At 26.4% G+C, this 26,186-nt stretch overlaps 1 protein-coding gene across 1 annotated transcript; it reads left to right on the forward strand.

The window, feature by feature from the left end:
* Nucleotides 1-13,179: 13,179 nt before the first annotated feature.
* LOC145839828 (uncharacterized) lies at nucleotides 13,180-14,221 on the forward strand. The gene is made up of 2 exons (XM_082947246.1): nucleotides 13,180-13,634; nucleotides 13,903-14,221. Exons 1-2 carry the CDS (start codon nucleotides 13,180-13,182, stop codon nucleotides 14,219-14,221), a joined length of 774 nt encoding a protein of 257 aa, XP_082803372.1.
* The last annotated feature ends 11,965 nt before the right edge of the window (nucleotides 14,222-26,186 follow it).

Genomic DNA, 26,186 nt, shown 5'->3' on the forward strand with positions numbered 1-26,186 from the left:
AGTAGACTTTTGGCTATTTGTTTTAAACCAACATAACGGCTTTTGAACAACCATCTTAGAAGAATTCAGTACAGGTTCCAACATAATAAAATAAATTGCAATACTTTCAGTAACTCTTAGTAACTAATTTCTATTGAAGAGAAGTGTTTTTTAACTAAATACTAACTTACTACTAAAAGTTATCAAAAAAGATGTGCTTTCAAAAACCTGAAAGAAATCTGAAAAACCTGGAAGAAAGTTTGAAAACCTGAAAAAATTTTGAAAAAATGAGTGGCAACCCTGACTACATTAGAACCCTACAACAATCTAAAATCACTAAAAAATTGAAAAAAAAATTTAAAAGTGCACCAAAACTCTTTATAAATTAAATATGTTGCTCTAAATTTGGGATATTCTGTTTAAATAAGCTTTTCATATTACAATTTAACTGAAGAGCGCAAACAAGAGCTGTAAACTGAGAGAGAGAGCAAGCAGCTAGAAAAGTTAAAACCCTGTAAAACTCTACTTTCCTAATAGATCCGGGTTTCCCAATTTTTTTTTAATGGCTCCTTTTAATGAAATTAGTATGACCCCTTCCAATTAAGCTACTCAACAAACACCTAAGACCTTTTTTTTTCTCTTCATCTGCAACTCAAGAATTTCAAGCTTAAATGTCAAATAATGACCTCATTCCCCCCTGTTGCTCCTTTACTGCTCATGGCCCTACTCTGGCACCTTTACAACTCGTTGCCCCTTGAGAATCTGTCACTCGGCCCATTTTGAGAAACTCGTTATAGATCGAAAAAATATGCTTTTTGTTTATAGACTTATAAATTCTGAATGCCATTTTAAATTGATAAAACTTCTCATTATTTGAAAATTTTACTGCTTATATGTTACAACAGTGCTTTTTTTTAATTTATTCTTTGGTAACTGCTAGTGCTTTATAATATTACTTAAATAATGTTTTTAATACTAACATGTTTTTAAGTACTCGCTAATTACCATTTAAAATGTTTTTTCTTTCTAATTAAAAAATGTTATTGTTTTTTAAGTTTTGGAAATACTTCTCGATAAAACTTCTTGTTATTTTAAGTTTTCCATTCATATTTTATAAAAGAGGTTACTGAACTCTTTTTAGTTGCTTTGAATTTGTTATAGTTTTCAGATTATTTTGGTTTTTATGTGTATTTTAATATAAAACATAAAAAAAATTATAAATGTTTTATATACAGTTTTAAAACCTTGATTCGTTAGCATTTATAAAAGTATTTTTTGATATTGTATTTTTATACATATTAAATTTAGTTAAATTTAGTAATTTAAAACGGTCTATAGAAAAACGTTTAAAATCAAGTCTATTTAGTTACTGATTTTATATCTAACTAAAACTATTTACCACTTCTAATAAATAATTTCAGGTTTGTAAGTAAGATAAGCAGTATGAAAATTCTCAATTTGATTCTGGTAGCTTTGTTTTTTGCCCACTGCAGAGCTGATGGCGCTGGACTGGTAGTAGTATCACCAAGTGAATATCACGCAAATCAACCAGATTCCTCATTTTTTCCTGAATTCGAGGAGGCTGTTTTCAAGGATTACTACAAGAGCATTGAAGATTTCACTTACAATTTCTACCAGGGCGGTCTGAACAAGATTTCCAAGTTCGCCCAGGGTGTTAAAAGTTTCAGCGTGAACTTTTACGAAGTAGTTGTGCCCGGCTACTTTCAAAATGTTCAAGAAACAACTGAAAATTATGCTTTAGCCCTTCACAGCAACGCTGTTGAAGCTTTTGAGGAATCTAAAGAGCGTGCTTTTGCAGTTGCTCAATACACCAACGAAGCATTATATAACCATTTTAAAGTTGTGAAACATTCTTCTTATAGAGCCTACGAGAGCGCCACAGAATTTGCTGTAGTTATTTATGAAACGGCCGAAGAAATTTCTTTCAAGGTTTACAAAGCTGCCCAGCAAGCAACCGCAAACCTCGTTAAAAAGGTGAAGAACGGTTACAACTGCATGCATGGAAGGTGTTCTTATTTTGGTCAAAAAGTCGGATCTTCTTACGTGTATGTGAAAGTTAAGGATGAATCTGCAAAGGTTTTCAAAGCCGCAAAGGAGGTTGCTTCTGACGCACACAAAAGTTCTCAACAAGTAGCAGCTAACTTAGTCAATGTAGTCAATGATGTTGCTTCAGCAACTGCAGAACAAGGATCAAAGATCGTAGGTGAAGTCCAAGAAAAGTCTTCTGGTGCCTTTCAAAGCGCCATGGTGTACTTCAACACTTTCTACCAAAACACCATGGCTAGAGTTTCAAAGTATTACGAGAAGATGGCATCCGGGTTCTTCAACGTCTTGGTGTTATAAACAGTTTATAAAAAATATTCCGTGTTTTTTTGTTTACATTCACTTTTTGTTGATTTTTTATTAAATTGCGCAGGACTACAAACTTAGTTGTGAGATTTTTTTTTGCTATAGCTATCAAAAAATAACTAAACGTTTTTGATGAAAAGACAAAAAAAAAACATTAATAAATGAAATCGTTCAAATAATCATTGTTTTAAGTCTATTTGAAAATAAGAATTAGTACGAGCAGTTGGGTTTTTACCGCAAGTATGTTTATAAATATCTTTGTTTTGTTGAAATGCAGCTATAACTCTCAAAATTTTACGATTTTATTTTATCAAAACAATGTTTCATTCGAAACAAAAAACGGTCAAAAATGTTAAAATCTGAAAAAGGTGTGGTAACTTTAGACACTAGACATTAGGCTTAAGTTAAATTAAAACTGTCAATATGGTATGGGAACAAAAAAAAAGAATTGAAAACGAAAATACCTAGTAACTTAGCGAAAACTTTTAAACTCAACTTAAATATTAAAATGAATTTATGTTAAGTCTAAGAAACTGTAGCAACTAAAATAAGCAAAGATTTATAAAGCCTTTGGCAAAAATCAATAAATTAAAAATATTTATATTTATAAAACTCACAACGGGAGCAAGTTATGATGTTTAGTAAAAAAAACGTCGTTATACTATACAAAGTAATAGCAATAAGTTACTTAATAAGATAAAAAATTACAAGTTTTATTTATTTTAACTTACTTTTATATCTTTTAACAACTTAATTGATTGGCATTGAAATTTGTTTTTGATCGAAGTTATTAAAAATAGAGAAAATATATATTTATCGGTTTTTAAACTTCTAGTTTTCTGCGTATCATAGTTTTCGCACCAAACGTTTACGTAGGGAACGGGTCTAAATTGCACGAAGTCAAATTGCACGAGATTACTAAAATTCAGAAGTGCAAAAAGTTGCACGAAGCCAAATTTGCACAAGGGTACGAAATTGCACGAGGGAACAAAATAGCTCAAAGACGATTTTGCACGAGAGTAAAAAAAAACTCTAATATTTAGCTCAACAAAAAATAGCTTTATGCTTTAAGACAACCTATTACATAAGTTAAAACAACATCAATAACTAATAAACAGAAAGTAAAAAGATATAATAATGAAAAACATGTTAAATATGAAGTTTATGCTGACTTAACTTATAGAATCTTTGTTTAAAGGTCTTGTTTAATAATATAAGTAAAGTTTTTTACAATCAATTTTGAAAATTTATAAAGCTTATTAATAGCTGTTATTAGAAGGTTAAGTAAATGATAATCGTATTTTTTTGTATAAAATAATAGAAATAATTCCATTATTAGAACAAAATAGGGGTAGAGCTTGAGACTGATTTTTTTTCACCATAAAGAAAAATATCAAATAGTTCAATTGATAAGTATATTAGTTGAAAAATTCAATAACTTTAGAAATAAATTAATTTCCCTAATTTTTATTTAACTATTTGTATATACTACATCTTCAAAGTCTATTCTTCTAGATAGAAAGTATTTTATCATTTCATCTTATACAAATTATTCTTATTATTATCCATAATAATTAATAATCGAAATATTAATCCATAAGCAACGTGAAAAAGCAGATTTTTAAACTCATTGTTTACTTAATTTTTTTTTTCAAATATTGTTTCATTTAATTTACTGAAATTAAACCAAATTATATGCAAGTTGAACTTATTAATTTTTTTAATCAATAAAAAAAGTTTACAAATCAATATAACAGTTAAGCAAGTATTTTAAATTTTTACCTACCTACATATACAAAAACTTATAGACACTATTTGAATACGTGGTGCTCTTACAGTATTATGATTATACTAAATATTTTATTGTAGCGACACTACCTATTCTTTCCTCTTATTTAATTTTCAGTTATTAGTTGCAGTTTTTTGGTTGCTCTTGTAAAAAGGGCAACAAGAAAATTGTAAATGATTATAAAAATATAGGGTAGGAGGCAGTGTGGGTGGAGTCTATGGTAGACTATGCTTTTCATAATTAATGTTTGCAGTAATGGGTTAAAAAGGGAGCTTACCATTTTTCTATTGTGTATAAAATTACTTTTTAAGTTTATTGTTTATTTCAGGGTTGCCACTTTACCTGGAATCCTGGAATTTGATAATTTAGACAAAACAAACCTGGAATTTAGAAAATTCTAAAAAAAAAACCTTGAATTTTAGCAATTCACATGTTCAGTAATAAAATTTCGATTTGACTCACAAAAACCTATCATATAAATAAAAAAATTTTGTCATCATCAACATTTTTTTTTTAATTTAAAAAGTAGCTTGAAAGTATATTTCAATGTTTTTAAATATTAAACACAGTTTCTACCTTAAACTTAATTTTAAACTAAAAATAGACCAAAAAATATGTAATTTTAATAACCTGGAATAAATTTGGAACACCTGGAAAAAAATGAAAAAATGACTGGCAACCATGTATTTTTTATTTTTTTAATTTAGCTCAAAGTATTAGTTACAATCAAATGGTGCACAGCTCATGACTGAAAAGTCTTTCTGCACACCAATCCATCGACCTTAGTTGTGAGCCTTGCAGTTTTCTTTTTTCTTTCTTTCTTAATAAATGCTAAGTTAGAGATTGAAAATGTGCTTTACCTTTGTTTGCTTATGGACTTATATTTAAAACAAACTTTGTATGAAGTTAGAAAATTTGAATTTTTGGTAAATATATTAGTTAATGATTATAAATTTTTAACTGTTACAAAAGAATAGTCTTTAAAAGATATTTTTATTCAAAAAATAAATAGAAGTGATATATGTATATGTTTTTAAATTCTACTTGTAGTTACAATATTGCACATTTTAGTTTAACAAGTAAATTTGTACTTTAAAATTAAAATGTGGAACGAAATCAGATAACTTGGAAGAAATTTCTACAAAATTTATGGCCACCCGATTTATTAAATAACTTTTTTTAAAGGTGGTATGGAATGTACAACAGACCCAACTAATAAGTTATTATTGAAATTAAGTGAAACATTAAAATAAACTTTTGACAGAGTGTCTAAAAAACCTTGAATCCTGGAAAAACCTGAAATATTCAAAACAAATCACTAGAAAAACTGGAATTCTAAACAATTTTACATTTTAATGGCATAGGGGAGTGCAATTTTTTTTTTACTTAAAATAATAATAGACCTTATATTGAAAGTACAAACTATAAATAAGTTTTTATATTATTAAAAAATCTTATTAACTTTTGAGATATTGTAATATTTATAAAAAGTTTCTACTACGGACCTCAAACTTTTCTGGGTCAATTTTTTCATAAGTTTAAAAAATCACTATAAATCTATTTTCTCCTTCATGTTTTGAGCTAGAGACCTCAAACTTTTAGAAAACATTCCTATTATAGTTTAAAAGACTTTGAATGTTGTGATTTTGGAAATATTAAAAAATAAAGGAACCTATTGAGGTCACCAACTTTGATTGCTCATATCTCAAAAATTACTTTTAATTAGTGGTTAAAAATGTCTGATAACTCAGATAAAGCTCTATAAAATAAGATCAACTTGTAAAAATCAAGGTGGACCCCTCTATGCCCTTAAGTAGTAAAATTTTGGTTTGACATGAAAAATCTTACATATAGATATAAAAAAATGTTGACATCATCAAAAGTTTTTTTTTAACAAACTTGAAGTAACTTAACAGTATCTTTTTAATGTTGTTATACTACTCAACACAGTTTTTAACCTTAACTATAGTTTAAAAATAAACTCAAAAATGTTTACTTTCAAAAATCAGTAAGAAATTTCTCAAAAACTAGTGACCCACAGTGTTTTAATAAACTCGTTATTCTCTAACCCTAACAATCTGTACTGAGTATATAAATTAATTTTTGTTAACACAACATGATCATAAAATATATAAAAAATATTTTGTATGCATGGTTTGTTAAAACCTTTCAAAATTAAGTAAAATTTTATTGGATATAAATTTTATCTGAAAAATCAAATTGTCTGCCACAATTTTTTTAGTTAATATCACTATCCTAGAATTTTTCTGAAATTTCAGTGGAAACTCTGATTTATTTTCTAAAAATTTTCTTAAGGTATATAACTTCAATCTCAAACCCTACCCTTTGCAAGGATTACTCAAAAAGAAATTAATTTGGAGAAGATTTATTTTCCCTTTTTGTTGACAAGGCTACTTTTAAGGCTGGCAAAATAAGCTATTTTGGTAAGCATCCAAAAGTTGTAACTATTTTTTATATACTAAATTTATTAACATTATGTAATATTGGTTCTGCTTGTTAATTAAGAGTTATTTTTTTTAGAATTTAATTAAGTTTTTCTAGTTATTTAGTAGAAAGGTTTCAAATTCTTATTTAATTTTTCAGTTTATATTTTTTAAATGTGTAATAATATTATATATAATTATTGTTGATTTGTAATCATTTTGAAACATATTTTTAGACTCTTATGTAATATGAATGGGTTTAACCAAGTAACAGTTTTTTATACAAAAAAAACCTTGTTATTATAAATTGTTAATTTTTTCTAAATTAAAAAGCAGTAAAAATTGTTTAAAGCAAATTAAGTAAAACAAGCAACAAAAATTATACATATAAATTGTAACGCTTTTCTTATGAAATAATTTTAGAAAATAGTCAACTCTAGTTCTGTTGATCATCTCGAACATTTAAATAGTATTATCAAAGTCTCTTAAATCATAAATTCAAAAATTATATGAATAAATTGTATTTAGCTTGACTTTTATTTTTGACTTTAGTTGGTCTACTTGAATACCCTTGTTCATGCACTTTTCAAAACTAGTATGTATTTATTAAAGGGAGAATAATTACTTTTTATATTCTGTAGGTTGATATGAAAAATACTACCAATGATAGTGGTTGGATAGAAACCTCAAATTAGCTTCTTTGTCTGAAATAAAAAAGTTCAAATCAAAAAACAGCAGACCTACACCAGATGCTTCAACTACCCAAAAATATAATTCAAGAGGTTTGAAACTTGTTGTTTTAGAATATGTTTCAATGCTAAAATACATTTTTAAATGGTTAAGCTGAAATTTTAACTCTGTAAAAAAGTTTAAATTACCTTTATACATGTCTTCTAATTAAAGATAACAGTATGTATTATTATTATGTTGTGTTTCCTAGAGGTTTTGCAATCTTTATTAAGATTTAAGTGTAAAATCACAAACTTCAGAGTTAGGTATACTTGAAACATTAAAATAGTTTGTTCTTAATGTTATATTTCATCTGAGTTTTTAGGAAATGAGAACTTTTTAGATAGGTTTTTTAGTTACTTAGTTTAGTACATATTTATAGTTTTATCGCTCACATTTTTTTTTTTAAAGTTAAACTTAAATTTTTCTTAAACAAATTTGAATTTGAAATCTTAAGAAAATTTTCCTCTTTTGTTTTATCATTTTTATTAGAATTATAGTTTTATCAATCACTGATTTGTGTAAAAATCTTAGCAATTAGATAAAGTAGTGTTTTTTGACTTTAAATGTGCTTAAAATCTCCTGTTGAATTCTATTTTTTTGTTGTATTAGACTATAAGAGTGTGTTAATCTACTTTAAATTGAACAAAAAGATATATTTTTGCTGTTTTTGTTTTCTTCTTGTTAATAACAAATCAAACATATAAGAGTTTTATGTTGAAAAGGTAAAATTTTCAAAAGAAAGTTCCGTCTTGTGTGAATTTTCTTTTAACTTTAATGCTATTTTAAGCTTTTTTAAAGAAGTAGGTGACTTTAAAAAAAGTAACTGTTTAAAGCAATTTAGTTTTTGATTGCATTAAAAGTTTCTTTACTTTTTAAGTCAACTTTAATATCGACAAAAAGGTTATTATATAGTGTTTTTTATACTTATTTTTATTAAACTACATTTAACTAAGTTTATGTTTAAAAATTGATTTCAAAATGCTTTGTTTTAATTGATTTTCATATTTGTGTAGAACAAACAAAATTACTTAAGCTTGCAATTTAAAACTTACAGTAACCTCTCGGATCTTTACGCACTCGTGACGTTACGCACTCTCGTTTAGTTACGCATTTCAGAATTCTATAAAATCAGAAAATATTTTTTTTTTTTTTAATATTGCACAAATTAGGTTTAATGTATATTTTAAATTAAAATATGTTTTTGAATGCTAACACACCTCTCTATATCTTTAGACTTTGTAAATTTATGTTCCTTGACTATTTGATAAACATTTAGTTATACCTCAGTATATCAAAAATTTTGTAAACAATAAGAGATTAAATTAAATTAAAATTCTGAAATAAACATGACTGTTTTTAATAATGAAAGTATAATGAAATAATGAGAGTTTAAAACACAAAGAAATAATACAGCAGTCTTGCATTATATATTAATAAACACCATTTATAATTGAAAAGAAATGCTTAATTATAAATTGAATATGCTAAGTAGAATAGAATATAAATGTCACATATAAATAAAAGTAAAGATAATTTCTACTTATTATTAAAATAGTAAAATTATTTCTACTCGTATTATTATTTTATAGAAAGTCAAATCCTTTTTTTTAATATATATAAATTTTTATCTGTTGTTTTCATATTTATAAATAGAGTAAACAAATTGTTAAAAGTAGGAAAGTGCCCAGTCTACTTTTAACTAGAAGCAATATTAAAAAACAGCCGTTTTAGTGAGTATGTTTGGTACATCTCGTTTCTTTACGATCTCTCATATTACGCACTTTTTCTGTGGACACAATGTGCGTAAATAAGCGAGAGGTTACTGTATTTGAAAGTTGTATTGTAGTAAGTTATTTGAAACATGTAATTTGATTTATTTAAATCTCATTAAAAAAACTTAAGACATAATTGATATATACTATATGATCAAAATTGTTGTATAGTAAATTTTAAATTGATAAGATTAAAGGAACATATATTTATTTCTTTTTTTTTTTGCAAATCACTACCTTATTGTTAATCATTGAAAATAAACTAAGCTCATGTAATTTTTTTAAACTTTTATTATTAAATTAGTTTTTTTTAAATCTCTATTTTTTGTTACATCATTGGTAATATATGAATGTTTTAAACTAATTACATTTTTTACATTGTACATTGGAGATTAAGTGTGTAATCGTTCAATTAATGCTGTAGTTTTTGATATTCAATTTTATATGAGTGTAAAAAGTCTTTTAAGCTATATCTTCCCATCGTTTTTATTTATTTTTAAAAGTATGGATAAAAAATAGTTTTTTTTTGTTACACAATGAAAGTTTTTACTTAAATTTTTAAAACTATATTTTTACGCTCTACATTTTGATTAAAATTTAACTATTTTAATTACCAGTGTAGATAACATTCTTAATCAACTTTTACATTTTAAAGTATATTGACTGATGTTGTTTGACTTTTTTTTTTCATTTTCACTTAAGTTAATGGCATAAAACTATTGGACAAAGAAAGTAAATAATTTTTTTTTTAAATAATTTTGATAAATACCAATGTAAGTAATTTTTAAAATAGCTTTAATCCATATGTCTTCTCATTTTTATGATGAACATAAAAGATTATAAGACCAGCTTCAAATTAAAAATAAAGCTTCTATGTATCTTTCATTGTTTAATAGATTTTAATGTTTTTAGGGTGTTTTCACACTTTTAGTTTTACTAAGTTATAAATAATAAACTGTTTCTTAACTTTTTCAGTTTATATATTGACATTGACTTTTTCTTTATTTTTATTTGTAAAAAAGCTTTAGTTTTTATTAGTCTTTTTTACAGCGTTTTTTGTAAATTAACTTATATAATTTGAACTTTTTTTCAAATTAATAAAAATAATCAATAAAAAATAAGCGTTAATCGCAAAATCTATTTTCTATGATTCAGTTTTAATAAATACTAATAAAAGTATCTATTTTCAATAGCTTTAATCTTTATATTGTTCTTTGTTATGATGAACAAAAAATATTATAAGACCAGCTTAAGTTTAAATAAAAATTCTTATATGTATACTATTGTTGTTGAATAGATTTTACTGTCCATAGGGTTAATTTACATTTTTTAAAAAGTTAACCATTTAAAACGTTTACATGACTTTCACATGTTTTAAAAATGTTAACACTGAAAAAGCTTTATTTTTTTTCTGAGAGGTTATAAATGTTAAAGGTAATGTAAAATAGTTTAGGTATTGATTAAAATCTAAACATCGAATGCAATATTTTTTACAAATATGATAAGTTTATAATAAAGAAACAAAAAATTTAGAACAATTTTTGTGTTAAAAGTATAAGTATTGGTTACTACTATTTTGAAATTTAATTTTTTTAATATCACTAAAATTGCATACTAACAAAGGTTTTTGTCGGTAAGACCATTTAATGTTAATGAAATTTTTACTTTGTATCATAATAATTTTTGTATATTTCGTTCAAGTATATTGAATAAAAATTATTGAATTAAAAATAATTATATTAAAATAGAGTTTTCAAATTTAATTTTTTAGCAAAAAATTTTTAAAATGCTTTTAACACAGTTTCTTAAAATGCAAACTTAAGCAGCAGTGCGAACTCATAACTTGAACATTTAAGCGACTGTGCGAATACACAAAATTCTCCATTTAGAAATAATTATTAGTTTTATAAACAAAAAGTTATAACTTTTTAAAGTAGCTTTTCAATCACCTAAAAACAATATAGTAATTTGTTCTGCTTTGATGCAAAAGCTATAGCTTAAGTATTTAGTCATGAAAAAGTTTACTTTCATAATCTGGAAATTTGTGAGAAAAGCACTTTACTATAACTTTTTAACAGTAAGCTAAGCATTCATTGATATTCAAAGAAAGTCAAATTTAGCTCTTGGGCGATACAAAACGATTAAAATAATTTGTATGTCAAATTTACCTTAACAATGATATAAGGGCAAAAATAGCTATAAAATTCTGGCAACTGTACCGTAACAGTGATAGTAAAAAAAAAATAAATAAAAAAGAAATTAAATAACATATAAACAAAAAATAATTAAAAACAACTTACCGACTGATACTGCTTGATTTAAACTCAAACTATGATGATTTGCTACAAACATGATTTCTATGAAAAGGTTTGTAAGCAAACGGCCTGGGCTTCATCAGCAACACTGTAACTTCATAATATATCAACACAACTAATTAATCTTCAACCTACAACTAGGTTGTAAAAACAAACAGATATAGACTGCATAGTTTGCTTTCTGTGTAACCAACAAACTTTTATAATTTTTTTAACTTTATCTCTTTAATTTTCTTGTTTTGCATAATTTTCTAAGCAAGTTGAGTCAATAGTTTTAACAAATTCATAATGATTTAAGATATTAGTTTACTTTTTTAGTTCAGTTTATAAAACTCAAGACCTTTTTAACTTAACTAACTACTGATAAAGCTTATGAAATACATATGTATAAAATTAAAAATTCTGAAATTATTCAAGTCAAATATGATTTGTCTACAAAAGATGTTATTGGACAAACATCACTGCTTAATAGGCCGAATTTTGGATTAAGCCGACCCAAGTAATTCTGAGCTTTGTCTTTTCACTAGCAAAAATTAATTTCAAGCAAATACCATTGAAACGATTCCATTAAGATAAAAAGAATTTTACACGTTTAGTTGCTAAAACAACATTTAAATTTGTTAACTATCTTTGTTTTGCTCAAGCAGTAATTTATTAAATTTAACTAGCAGAGCATGCAAACGCTACAAACTTTATAGATTTATATAACAAAGTGTTAACCATTGTAGGAAGTATTTTACATTAATTTTAGTCTTCAGCTAAAAAACTATGACTAAAATTTGTTTAAAGGTTCTTAAAAATTACTAGTTTGATTATTTAGCTTATTATGTTCAAGAACTGTGTTTTTTTCAACAGTAAAACTTACTTATCAAACATAGAAAACACTGAAATGGAAGTTTTTGTTCAATAGTTTATACAGGACGACTAGGTACTGTAAAGAACGTGTTTTGTAAATTATATATATGAAACTCTACCAAGTGGGAATTATTATAAAATACTTAGCATAAATTGCGATTCATTTTTATACAATGCCTATAAAGAAAAATAATGATTTTAACTACAGATTTTACTTAAGACATTTAAAAGTAATTATCTATAGTAAAACAAACTTAGTACAGTGTAAAAATGATTGATAAAGCTTTAAAATTGAAAACAACTAACTTCGATAAAACGTTATTTTTTACTTACATTTATTTCAGATTAAATTAATAAGTTAATAATTTAAATAATTTATAAATACCTACCACAACTAACTTTTTAGTATATAGTATACGAATTCATAGCAACGCTTAATATTAAAAATATTTAAAAGAAAGACCTTACAAATAACTTGATTAAAAATGACTAACACTTTCAAACCTAAAACTTGTATTGTCTACGGCATGTGTGTTTATTAAAAGATTGTTTCAAGTGACAGATAAAAAAAAGCTACTTTTATTGATTAGATAAAGCTCATAATATTTTCTACTTAATAAAGTAGTCAGCAAGTTGCGTTTACTTTTGCATAATAATACAACTTTAGCACTTTTCTTCTAATCGTTCTTGTAGTTTAAACTGGTTAACATAAACTAATTAAAAGTAAAAATGATTGGTTTTTAATACAAATTAAAGTAAACAAAACGACTTAAAAGTAAGTAACTTTATTGTGAAAACAAAAGCAGTCACGAGACATTTAATCCTTTCAGAAAGTATAAAAGAAGTTTACTACCAATTATTAACAAAAGCTAGTTTTTATAGCAGCAAGTTGCAGCAAAACGCAAGAATTTCTCAAAAAAAAAATGGCTGGCAAAGAAGGCTACTTGGACGTGTGGGCCCAAAACCTGAAGTCGGCCCTGGTCACCGTGGAAATGGTGTCTCGAACCAACCCACTGGTTGCCATAGACACCGAGTTCCCCGGGGACCCGTTGGGGAGCGACGAGTGCTGGATGATCCCGGGGAGGAGGCAGGGGGCGTATGACGTCATGCGCAACAACGTCAATGCGACCAACATGGTCACTTTGGGGTTAAGCTTTAGCGATCGCTATGGCAACAAGGGAAAGCTGCACACGTTTCACTTCAACATGAAGTGGGATTTGGACGCTGAGACGCACAGCGCGAGCTCGTTGGAGTTTCTTAGGGGTCACGGGGTTGATTTTGAAAGGTTGAAAGTTCACGGGTGCGACCAGAAGCAGGTTGCGGAAGGTTTGAGGTGCATCATGTCCGATAAAAGCAGGAGATGGATCAGTTTCCAGGGGTGAGTGTTTTGATATGCTTAGAAGGCAAAATTAAGTTTGAAAGGCTTAAAAGCAAAATTTTAGTACAGCGTTGTTTTCTATTTAATTATGTTAATTATTTCAAACGGTAAGTACAGCTTTCATTTAAACTTTTTCCTTACAATTAAATACATAAACAACAAAATTAAGTATCGAAAATTTTTCTAACAAAAACACTTTCATAAGCTGTAATTTTATAAATGTTTTTTTAACTAAACAAGCTATTTATATACATTTTCTAAACTACAGCATAAAGGACAAAGCGTACCTCATAAAATCGCTGACGGGCAGAAACCTCCCCGAAAAAGTCGATGACTTCCTGATTCAGGTGGAAACCTACTTTCCCGACTTCCTCGACCTCAAATACCTCGTCACGCACCATTGCCTTCTTACCAACGTCAGGCAGTTCGGGTTGACAAAGTTGGTTGGAATTTTCCACCTGAAAGTTCCCGCTGACGCGCACAACTCGGGTGCTGACGCCGAAATGACGTCATCATTGTACTTCTTTCTCTGCAGGCGGCTCAGTGACGTGGAGTTTTTCGGCAACCGACTGTGGAGTCTGACTTGACTTGTTTAATAAAATTTTTTGAAATTTTCATTGTGTGTTTACTATTATAAAATTAGAAGGGTACTGATAAAGCATGTAAAAGTTTGTTTACGAGATAAAAATAGCTTATTTTCAAATTAAAGGTTAGATTCTAATAAGATTTAAAATAAATAACACGTAAAAACATGCTTCAAATGATTCAAAAAGGTAGAAATCTTCAGTTTAACTTAGTTATAAAAGTTAGCTGATAGGAAATATTATGCTACTTACTGTTTGCTGACTATTAGTAATTCTTATTTTTTAATCATTAATCCTGGGTCTTAAGAATGTAAAAGATATTTCGCTAGAAATTAAAAATTGAATATTTTTTCCACAAAATTGTATAACCAAAATTTGTGCATATAAGACTTAAGAAGTAGGAAAGTTACAACGACTATTGAGCAGTCTTGCTTGTAAGTGTTTTAAATGTTATGCTTCTAAAATTTTTCAATATTAAACTTAATTGTTGAACAAATTATCTTAGCATTTAAACAAAGCTCAAAGAACTATTCGACTTTTACAGCTTCTCTGTAACAGCCGTTTGCTAAAAAACATTTATAATTAATAACTTCGTTTTTTGAAATGATATTTATGCATTTGACCTTGATTAAACAAAATTTTTCCAGTCGCAATGTTTTTGACCTTTTGCGTCACACACCCGTTCTTTTAAATGGAAAATAATCATTATTAGTATTAAGAAATGAAAATAATTTAGTTTGCTTTTTTTATAGACTAAAGATCAACTAAAGAAACCGAACTTATTTTTCTTAGATTTAAGTATTAGAATAAACAAATGTTTTAGTTTATTTTGTGCCTAAGGATTAGGGTTTGACTTTTATAGTTGTAAAATAGTTGAATTTATAACTTTTCACTTTTGTACAAATAATGATTCAATACATCAGTTACATTTATATATTAAAATTTGGCTAACCAAAAAGCTTACAATGTCGCTTCAATCTTTATTAATGTTAAAATGATAAGAGAAAAAAGGCTTTATGTTTTACTAGTTATACTGTAAAAACAGAAACAAAATCAAAGTTTTTACAAAATTAAAAAGAAACTGAAATGTCTTTTTCGAAATATTAAGATTGTTTATAAAGTTAAGAAACAGTTTATACATTTATTATGTATCAGAAAGTTAACAAATATTCTTTTTTTTAATGCAACATGTTTAATAAAAAATATTTTAATAATTATTCATCAAATTTAAATTAAAAACTATACTTCTTAAATACTTACTGTAAAAAAAACTAAAGCTTCTACAATAGTTTTTTTTTAAATGAAAATTACAGTAGGTCTAATACTTTGGAAAGCCTTGAATTGAAGATTTAAATTAAAAACAAACGGTTAGTAAACTATCATCAGTATGTAAATATTTTATTTAATAAACTTACTTTAAATTTAAAAAACTTTGTTTCTGCTGGTTAATTGACTAAACAAACTTTAGTTTATTTTATCATTTATATAGTTTAAAAGTTTTAGATAATTTTGCGCATTTTTTATCTTGTTTAAAAACTAAAACAACCTTCAAAAAAAAGTATTTAAAATAGTAAAAAATAAAATTCAATCAAAACAGTTTTTTTTTGTACTTTTCCATACAAAAATTTACACTATAACAAAATTCTTAAAGAAACTTAAAATTAAAAGAAAAAAAATATGTATTAGTTAACATCATAAGATCGTTATAGAAACAAAATACAAAAAAAAAATAGGAGAGAGAGAAAAAAAAAACAAATCTGTTGTTTTCATTCAAAAAAGTTTACAAATGATGCGAGTATATTACAGTAATTTCTCAATAGGTTATTAAATTTACATAAGAATTTAAGTTTTTGTGAAAACATAATCTTGTTTAAACCAAATCAGGTTTAACAGCAAGATTTATTAGCTTTTCTTTATTTATGACTATTATCACTTAGCAATGTTTGATTTTCGATACAAAAAATTGTATACCTTTTTTATACCAACTAACAAAATGAACTTAAGAAAAACTTCAGCATCAACATGCTTTAAGTTGGGCAGAAACTCAATGAAGTGTAACGGACTACTTGCTTTGAAAAACTTTTTTTAACTCATTCGAGTTTTAATAAGCAATGTTCTGTCTGAGTTGTATATTTAGAGTTTTTTTTTTATCTTTTCTTACAACTTGGTAAAACAAAAAATATGTTTGGAAAAAGTGTTCAGCTTAAAATTAAAGCTATTAAAGTTACAAATAGATATTTTATGTTCACACATCAGTTGGATATAAGTTAAATTATTTCATAGTAATAACATTATTGTTTCTTATTTATATACTTTATTTTTAAAACTTGATTACAAAGTTAACAGTTGTGTTATGTAGTACAAAAAGTTGTACCCCTAAACTTATTTTTCATTAAATTTTTATAAAGTATAGCAATGACTAAACTATTTTATTTTAGTTTTCAATTGATTTACTCAGAACCAATTGCAAAGTCGTACGCATGAGAGTTTTGATTTTTTTATATTTTTGTATCAAATGTAAATGACCGAATTTTATAAGTTCAATACATTTAAAGAAAAACTCAATTTAACAAACAATGCTTAGTTTAAACTTAGGGCAATTAAAAAAATGTTTTTAGTTGTTAAAATAAGAAACTAAAATTAATCTGTGTTGGTCCAAAAACATAACAGTATGCGCAGACAACTTAAACTTTAAGAAATTTGAGAACGATGGCAGAAACAACCACAAATGAAGAAGGCGTCGCAAGGGAAAACGAAAGCATGGAAGTAACTACTGACGATGAAAGCGATTCAGCAATCATTTTAAACGAAGAAGCTCCAAACGCAGACTACGAGGACGGAGAGCCGGACAGAATATTCAAAAACCCGCGTGCATACAAATACTTAGAGAGTGACTCGATAGAAAAAGGCTGCTTCGTTGACCTCCACTGCTGGACTGAGACGGGTGAAGAGGTTAGTTGCAGCTTTTGTTAATTAATTTTAATGTGGTTCGTTTAATTAATATTCATTGTTTTCAATAACTATAGGTGTTTGGCAAAAAACTTTACTAGTAATTATTTTAACTTTAGTGGGATTTTGCGAAATTTTTTAAGACGTGGCAAGATAGGACAACCGTTAGGCAAATAGCATTACAAGCCTTACCGACGTTCGAAACTTTCGAGGCGTTAGGTGACGTAAAAGAATTTAAGCCGCGTAAGTTTATTAAAATAGAAGAAATTTATTGCAAAGCTTTCAAAATAAATGGTAATGTTTTTTTACTTAACATATATACTTGTTTATTAAAATTCACTTGATTGGTTTTTATGACCAAAGCTGAGTTAAATTTTTTCAAATTTTTTTTCGTGTTTCAAGTTAAACGCCTGTACTTTATAGAAAACAAGTATTAGCAAATACTGAAAAAGTGAAAAAGACAAAAAATAAAACAGAATACGTGGATGCCATCGTTGACCAGGACAACGAATGGTACGAGCGCCGAGGCGACCCGCTGATTTCCCATGACGTCACACTGTTCGACGTCATGATGAGCGTGGTCGCCAGGAAGAGGACGGGGAAGCCACTTCATTCGACCGACGGCCATTTTAGTCTCAGGCTGAAACTGAGTTAGTTGAAAAACTGCTTTGAAATAAATCCTACTTTTTCAGTTTAGATTTAATGTTTTAGTTTAGCAGGCTCTATTATTTCATGCTCGATTAGTTTTTGCAAACGCTTGTAAATGTAAATGACAAGCATATTGTAAACTGTAATTATTTTTTCAATTCCTTTTGTAGTTATTTGGTTAGAGTATAATGAGTTTCCTTTTTTACTTAAACTTTGCTAAAGCTTTATTATTTCTTTTTATTGCAGCCTATATGAATCTTAAGCAAAAAGCAGAGGAGCATTTCAACGGTTCGTATGAAACAATGGAAACGTATGAACAGTAAGTTTAAAACTACTTTATCTAGAAATAAATAAAAAACTTACATATATATATATATATAAATTTGTCATTTCAAGCTTTTATAGTTCATACTTTGATTAATATTTTTTCTTTTGAACATTTAAAACTAAGGTCTAATGTGAATTAACATCTAATATGTTTTATTAGGCTCCATGCAGAATAGAAAATGATTCGAAAACTTGAAGGCACATAAACGAGGAAAATATATTTTTAGTGTTATTTGTTTTAACTTTTTTTATCACTCAATAGCTAAGTTGTTTTATTTTTAGTTACTGGTTAAAGTTTTGTGGTTAGTAATGAAAAAACTTAATCTTTTTATTATTTAAAACAATTTTAAATATTCTTTTTATCAAACGTTTTCAGCAAACTCTAAAGTAATACTTTGTTTCGTTTATGTATGTACTTCTTCTGCTTTTCGTGTAGTTGTTTGATTAAATTATCTATACACTAGTTTTTTTTTTCTAAATGATATTTTATTTTTAAGATACTTTTTATACCGATTTATTTTGAAATGATAGCAAATTTGTAAACTTAACTTAACTAGTGCTAATTTTAGATATAATCGAGCTTAATTGATCGAATTTGAAAGGATACAAATAATGAATGATAAAAACCGTTTAAGTAGGAAATAGTTATAGCGCTGATTTAAATACAACCAATATTACTTACAAACCTCTAGTTATTACATTAAATGTTTCTTGCAATAACTGTATTGAATTGTAAAATTTTACTAAATTGAAATAAAAACCTTACCTGCTTAATAATAAGCTTCGGAAATAAAAAAGCAAATAAATAGATAAACACTCGTAACACTAAGTGGTTAATAAAGTCTTTAATAACTCAGTTTAAATAAATATAAGAGACAGAAAGTATGCAGAACTCATCGGAATAAATAAGATTTTTGTGTTTGTCCTGAGCAAAATAATAGTTTATCTACCACAGCTAAGTTTTTAGCAACTGAAACGATTATAGCACCTTTGTATTTTTGTCAAAACTTAGTAAGTGGGCTTAATTGATAGTTAGTTGAGTTATAGTTATTTAGACTTTTTTTTTGGAATTTTAACTTCATATGTTTTATTTTCAACTTTAATATCATTGTAGAAAAATACGAGAAATGCATTTTTTTGTAATTGTTATTAAGTATAAAGCTCCAAAGGTCATTGAAAAGTTTTAAAGTTAAATTTTGAATTATTAAACAACTATTATACTGATCAAAGGTTTTAGTGTAGATTAGGTAGAATGTAAATTAGTATAGATTAGGTTTTAAATAGATTTCAGTAAAAGTTTCAAAAGTAAACTTTTAAATTTTAATTTTCTTATCTAAATCACTTCATGTATAAGTAGTTTAAGAAACTTTAAAAGACATATTTTTCAGTATTTACTTTTTTTACAAATTATACGCATAATTGTGTTTTATCTTTAAAAAACCAGGTCATACAAGTTATAATAATTTTTTTTAAGTTGTGTTAATCTTTAGCTGCTTGTGAAGTTTAGAATTTTGAATGTTAGATTAAAAAAAAAAGTAAATGAGTCAAGCCAAGTTTCAAGTAATTGAACTATAAAGTTTAAGAACTTTTTGGATTAAAAGTAGTTATTATGATAACAGATAAAATAAAATCATCAATTTTTTCTTAATAAATTCACTTGAGTCTGAATAGTTTTCTTACATCTTTATTTGATAATCTCTTACTGCTTTTCGTTCGTTCAAAACTTTTTCAAAATTTTTGCAACATTTGTAAAGTTGTGATGTTGCAATTTGTTATTTAATTTAATAAAAGTTTTCTTAGGCTTTTTATTTTTAGTTGGTCGCATTATATTTGAGTTGTAAAACGTAAGAAAACTAAGAGCATTTTTTTGGCTTATGCAGTTAGTTAGAGTATTGGCCTAAGTTACAACCACTGGAGATGCGTGGTGATTTTGCTAATAGGTGCGGAAGATTTACAAGTATTTAAGGAATCCGTTGATTTAATATTTCTTTATTGGTTCTTCGTGGTTGATGGTTTAAGATAGGGTTTTTTTGCAAAAGCCTCGTTGTTGATGGCGATAAGATAGGAGACCACGAGAAATTGGTCCTTTTCATTTTTGACAGCTGCTCCACTGAAATTTCAGTTAAAAAAAGTCAAGCTAAGAACAGTTTTTACTACTCAAACTAGGATGTTTTTTTAGTTTTTGTTTGTACTCGTGTTTGCTTTATTCTAAAGTTAAGTTTAAAGTTTTCGTGTAAGTTAAACTATTGTCAAATTGTTTTCAATAAGGCGAACTTTGGTTTTGGTTGAAGAGGTTGTATAATAACAAAAATCTCAAAGTTTTCAGTTTTTAAGATTTTCTGATTTTTTTGCCGTTAGCTGACTTGCTGTTCTTTTTTCATTGGCTGTTTATTTTTCTTCTAAAATATTAACAATAAGTAAGACATCATGAAAACAGTTCAGTAATGCTAGTTTGAGGTTGTTTGTTTAAAAATATTTTTACAAATCAAAATTTCTCAAAGTTTTTGTTCACAAAAAATCTTTCATAAGATAAAAATAAGGTTTCAACGTTATTCCAAGCAAGCGGTTTTATAACAATCTTAAACTAATTTCAAAACTAAAACATTTTATCTTTTCTCTACTTAACAGTTGGTTTGAAAAAATTACAAAGTAAAGTTTCATAATTATAATAAAATTTAACATTACCTTGAAAATTTTTTCTATAAAAACTTGATTGATGCTCTTCCCAATTTACAATTATGTTATCAATTTTGCCTTTTTTTAGTTGGTTTATCAGTCTTACTCTCCTATTCATTTTAGCTGTTATTTTAAAAGTTAGGTTTTTATTTCATCAGTAGAATTTGTTAAAACTTAAGTGTTTTTCATTTTACTTTTAATAAAATTATAGTTTGTAAAACTTCTTTTTAATTTCCAGTCAGAACATAAATTTTATTTGAGACAAACAAGTTTTTATGATAATACTTATAACTTTGATGAGATTTTAAATTACGCAAATCATAAATCTTTACTTGATGCATTAGTAATTTGATTATTGAGCTTTGGCATTTGAGAATATGTTAATAAACTCGTTTTAAAAACGCAATATTAACTATCATATGAACTTTGTTATAATACCTTAAAAAAACAAAGAAAAATCGTGTGCTTTAACTTGTTGTTAAAAGTTAAACTTAAAATTACAAAAGTTATTAAAATAGCTTGTAATAGATAGTCTTTGACTTGATAACCAAAAGGTTTCTTTTTACACCAGGTCGTTAGACCAAACTTTTTTTTATCGCTCAACAAAAGTTTACAAACATTACAAGTTATAAACAAACTAAAAACAAATCTTTACAGAAAAACAACGGTATGCTTATAATTTCTAAAAAAAAGTCTTTTTGTGCTCTTCTTTTATAATTTCTGAACGACAAAAGTAAATTCTTTATATCAAGTCTATTCAAACAAACTCCAATAAAAATATTTAAGAATAAAAAATGCTGTTTTGAAAGATATACTAATACCTTGATGGTTTTCGCCCAATTAAAATGGCTGACTCGGTTCTTCGGAATATATTAGCATCTGGTTTGGTAAGTTTGACTAGTCAAGCTTATTCGGAATCGGGATTTGAGCTGATTTAAAAAATATAAAATTAAAATAAATATCTAAATTACAGCAGTTTTCTATGGTACTATGTTCAAAGTAATTTCTAAGCCATATTAAACTTTAATAAACGAAAATAAAAAAACAGGGCTTTTAACATTTACTTAAAACTAGAAAAATGCCTTGAGATTTGATTTTGCAGACTCCTCTGAGGTTAGAAGTTCTTTTTCAAGAACTTAAACAGTTATTTAAAATAAGTTGTTTCATAATTGTTTCCGACAGAAGTTTGCATTTATCATAAAGAATGTATCCTTCTAGAATAAAATATCATTGTTATCTTGAAACAATCGACTAATTATTTCAATGTTCATTTGTTCTTGCTTATCTAATGTTCCATTTTAAATTATGCTTGCTGTTGTTAAAAAACTGTTTGTTTTTTCAAAACTTTATATTTAAACACATGACTAGTATCATCGTCTATTGCTACAAATTAACTTATAATTTACTTTTTGACTTGTGGTGTATATAACTTGGAAAAGAACTTTTAGAAAACGCACTTTTGGGTTATATTTAAACCGTACATACAAGCAAAGGATTGCTGTTACCATGCTTGAAAACATTGATTTTATAAAAAAAGATCTGAGTTTTCTCAAAAAGGGTAGTATATCGTTAATTTTAGGTGAAAATTGTTACGCACTGCTGACTCATTTTCTATTTTTAAATGATTACCATCTTAAGTAGGCAATGATTCCCTTTAACCGTTGTTTTAGTTAAAATAATCGCTTTTGACTAGAGGATAGGCAAATTTTTTTGTCTACCGGCAATACTTACCGGAAAAAATCTACAGCCGAACTTCTTAAAAAATTTGATGGCAAGACGGGTATTTAAAAAATAAGTTGCTTAAAAACATTTACTTTAACGAATAACAAAAGCATTTCATTCAAAATTGTACCTAACGAATTGTTTACAATAAAAATAAAACTTGTTCTGAAAATCTAAGTAAGAGTATACTAATAATAGCTAGTTAAAAAAAATCTATTGTTCTTAGACCAAAGTTTTCGAGCGCTTTTTTTATCGTTCAATTAACAATATATATATTGTATTTGATTCCTACAAGTTATTCTCAGTCTAAAAGTTATTTCGCAGGCCAGAGACTGCTGTCGGTGGGTTTTACATTCATAAGTAAACTTAGAAAGCTGCAGTATTTTAAAAAACATGTTTCAAGATAATATGCAACTTAAAAAACTAGTTAAGGTATACTTTATATTTTACTTAAGATAAGTCATTTCATAAACATATTTTTTATAAATTAACAACTTTGATTTTAAACAAAATGTAAGTAGTTTTTGTACTTAAATCGAAGTTATGCTGCAAGTTACTGTAGTGAGCTTATTTCGTCTATATCTTTAGTTTTACTAAGAGAGTATTAAAGTCGTTATACTTGTTGATTGCAAAATTAAGACGCTTCTGAATCTGTGCTTAAGCAAGACTGACATAATTTTTAAAACTATCCCCTCAAGTACTAAAAATTAAACACAGTCATACTTTCAAAAGACAAATTTAAACTATATAACCTTTTAGCATGGTTGCTACTAAATTATAGATTTCTGAATACTGTTTTTTTTTTTTAATTTTTTTTTATTTAAACATTAGTTCAAAAACCATTAAGTTTTTGCCATTGACAATTGTTCTTTTTTTAGTACTAAATAAAAAAAGTCGAAAAGCTATATTTCTTCTTGACATTAATTACTATATAGATGTTTGTTATTACAAATATGTTTTGATAGTATAAAGAATTTTATACTTTATATAGAACAATGAATAAAAAACAAAACATCTTAAATTTTTTTAAGTTAAAAATTTTTTTTTTATAAAAGATTTCTTCTTGTTTTGCTTAAGGATTAATTTGATGCTTTTATTTTTTTTTTGAACTAGTCTTATAGTCTTTTATTAAGTCCTGGACAGACATAAAAAAGGTATCTGTGCCCTGTGGTGTGCGACTCGTAAACTAAAGGTTTTTCGTTTACCAAATATCTTGAGACCAAATATTTTGCGAGTTTTTTTGTTTGTCGTTCAATAAACAAAAATTTTTGTTTGATTAAACTAGACTTTTGATCATTCTTAAATATTATCAAGTATAGTATTAAATCAACTAGTACAGTAATCTTTCTCTTTAGTGTAGGTAGACTTTTTAAGTACGCCCTTTTGACCTGAAAAGCTTTGTGTTCAAAATTAATATTTTACTTAAACAGTAAAGAAAATGGTTACATGACTTTTCAAATTCGGACAACTCAAATTCCGACAATTCAAATTCTTAAAAAATATTAAAAGGACTATATCTCAATAAGTAATATAAATTTGAAAAAAATAAAAAATACATATGTAGATCTTAATAATATCTGAAGCCACTTTTTTTTCTTTTTTTTCAAAATCTAAAATACTTTTCAAGATATTTTAAAATTACTAAAAATAACTATGTTTTTTATTTTATATAAACCATATCTCAAAAAATATTTAATGTTTTGCAAAAAGAAAAAAATGGCCTGTAGATATTAATATGATTAACATATGCATTTTTTATTTAAGTCAAATACACATTACTTTTTTATTTTTAGTTGTTTTAATCTTTTATTAAGAATTTGAATTGTCGGAATTTTAATAGTCGTGCACCCAAAGAAAATATAGGTTTAAGTAAAAAGAAACATTTTTTTAGCTATACATTTAAACTTCTTCATACATATCAACGTTGTCCATACTCCATCCCTATTTTAAATCAACATAAAAAGCTACAATACTTTTAGAAATCATTTTGCAAGACAGAAAATAATTATAAAAAACATTAGAAAGGTTTCATTTAAAAAACTTTGTTAATTATTGTCCTGGACATGACTTTAAACTTTATCCTGGTCTATGACTCGATAACCAAAAGGTTTTTTCGTTCACCAGGTCCTGGGACCAAGTATTTGAGCGCTTTTTTTTCGTTCAATAAAGAATATTGATTAATCGATTTTGTTTATTTTATATTGAATATTGTAAAATAGAAATAAATTGTTACTGAACGAAAAAAAGAGCTCAAAAATTTGGTTATAAGACCTGGTTTACGAATCATACACCAGGATACAGTTTAATGTCATGTCCAGGACAATAAAAAAACATTTAAAGGATATTTAAAATAATAATAAAAATGTAGGAGTTAAGTTGAACATAGCGTTATGTGTTAGTTTATTGTGTTTGTTTCGTCTATACTTTTTATTTCGCTAGTTGAGCTTATAAATGTTTGTACTTGATTTAATGTTGTACAGACTAATGTGACATTTTATTAGATATATTATTGAGCGATCATTCATGCATAAAATCAATCATGTAAATAATCTTAAGGATATTTTCAAATCAAATATTATTGAAAAATATGAGAAAGAAAAATCAAGCAGCATTGAAACCAATTTAGCGTGCATTTATACAGGTTTGAAAGTACTATTATTCTTATACCAATTATTATCAAACTGTTTTGACTAAAATAGAAATATTTCATTTAAGTTCTTTTTAAAAAACTGTTATGTTTTTATTTTATGTTAAGTTTCTAAACATTATCCCCTTCTTAAATTTTTTAAGGAACTTATTTTCTTTGTACAACTCAAATACTAAGCAAATGTAGTGTTTGCACTATCAAATTTAACTAACAAATATAACATTAACATACATGTCTTATTTAATTTGTTTCAATGATTTTTTTAAACTCTAGCTAGTTGTCTATTTTTAAATAAATAAAGTTTATGATTTATTCATCCTATGTAGTTTAGACTTATAAAGTATAATATTTTTCAGATACTATTGTTAATTGAGGCTGACTTAGTTTTATGTAACTCAGGCTGGCCTTTCTGCTTCAAAGAGTGGAAACCCTGTAGTCTGATATTTTATGATCAATTTTTTGAAAATCCATTATAAGAAACCTTTTAAACTATTTTCTGAAAAAATACAAAAATAAAAAAAAAATATTTTAAACAATTAAATTTTAAATCTGAAAAGTTTTAGGAGTTCAGCATTAATTGACGGCCTGAGTTGTGACTAGTTCTCTAGTCAGGGTTGCCACACACTCAGGGAACTCAGGGAATTTTCAAACTGTAGAAAATCTCAGGGAAACTCAGGGAATCTCAGGGTAACTCAAGGAATTTCGGTATTTTTCTTTTAACTCAGGGAAACTCAGGGAAGTTTTGATTTTTTCTCTAGATTTCAGGGAAGTTTTTGAAAATCTCAGGGAATTTTTTTTCTAGATCTAGAATGAGGTTTAGTTAATCCAGTTTCAATATTTTGTTCAAAAGTAGTAATTATTATTATTTAAGTCGTTATTTAGAATTTGTTTAGCCTTGCAGCTAGTTCTTCAATATTCTTAGTATTAACATTGTAGTTTTTTTAGTTTTAAATTTATATTTACTTAAGTAAAATCAAACAGTTTAGAGAAATGAAAGTT

The sequence above is a fragment of the Thalia democratica genome, chromosome 1, assembly GCF_965202585.1.
Source record: "Thalia democratica chromosome 1, ktThaDemo2.hap1.1, whole genome shotgun sequence".
NCBI classification, from domain to species: domain Eukaryota; kingdom Metazoa; phylum Chordata; class Thaliacea; order Salpida; family Salpidae; genus Thalia; species Thalia democratica.

What these genes read in the sequence shown, in the direction of transcription:
- LOC145839828 (XM_082947246.1), top strand. Translation starts at nt 13,180, where the DNA reads ATGGCTGGCAAAGAAGGCTACTTGGACGTGTGGGCCCAAAACCTGAAG. An exon ending in AGATGGATCAGTTTCCAGGG is followed by an intron (nt 13,635 to 13,902) that starts GTGAGTGTTTTG and finishes TCTAAACTACAG; the next exon opens with CATAAAGGACAAAGCGTACC.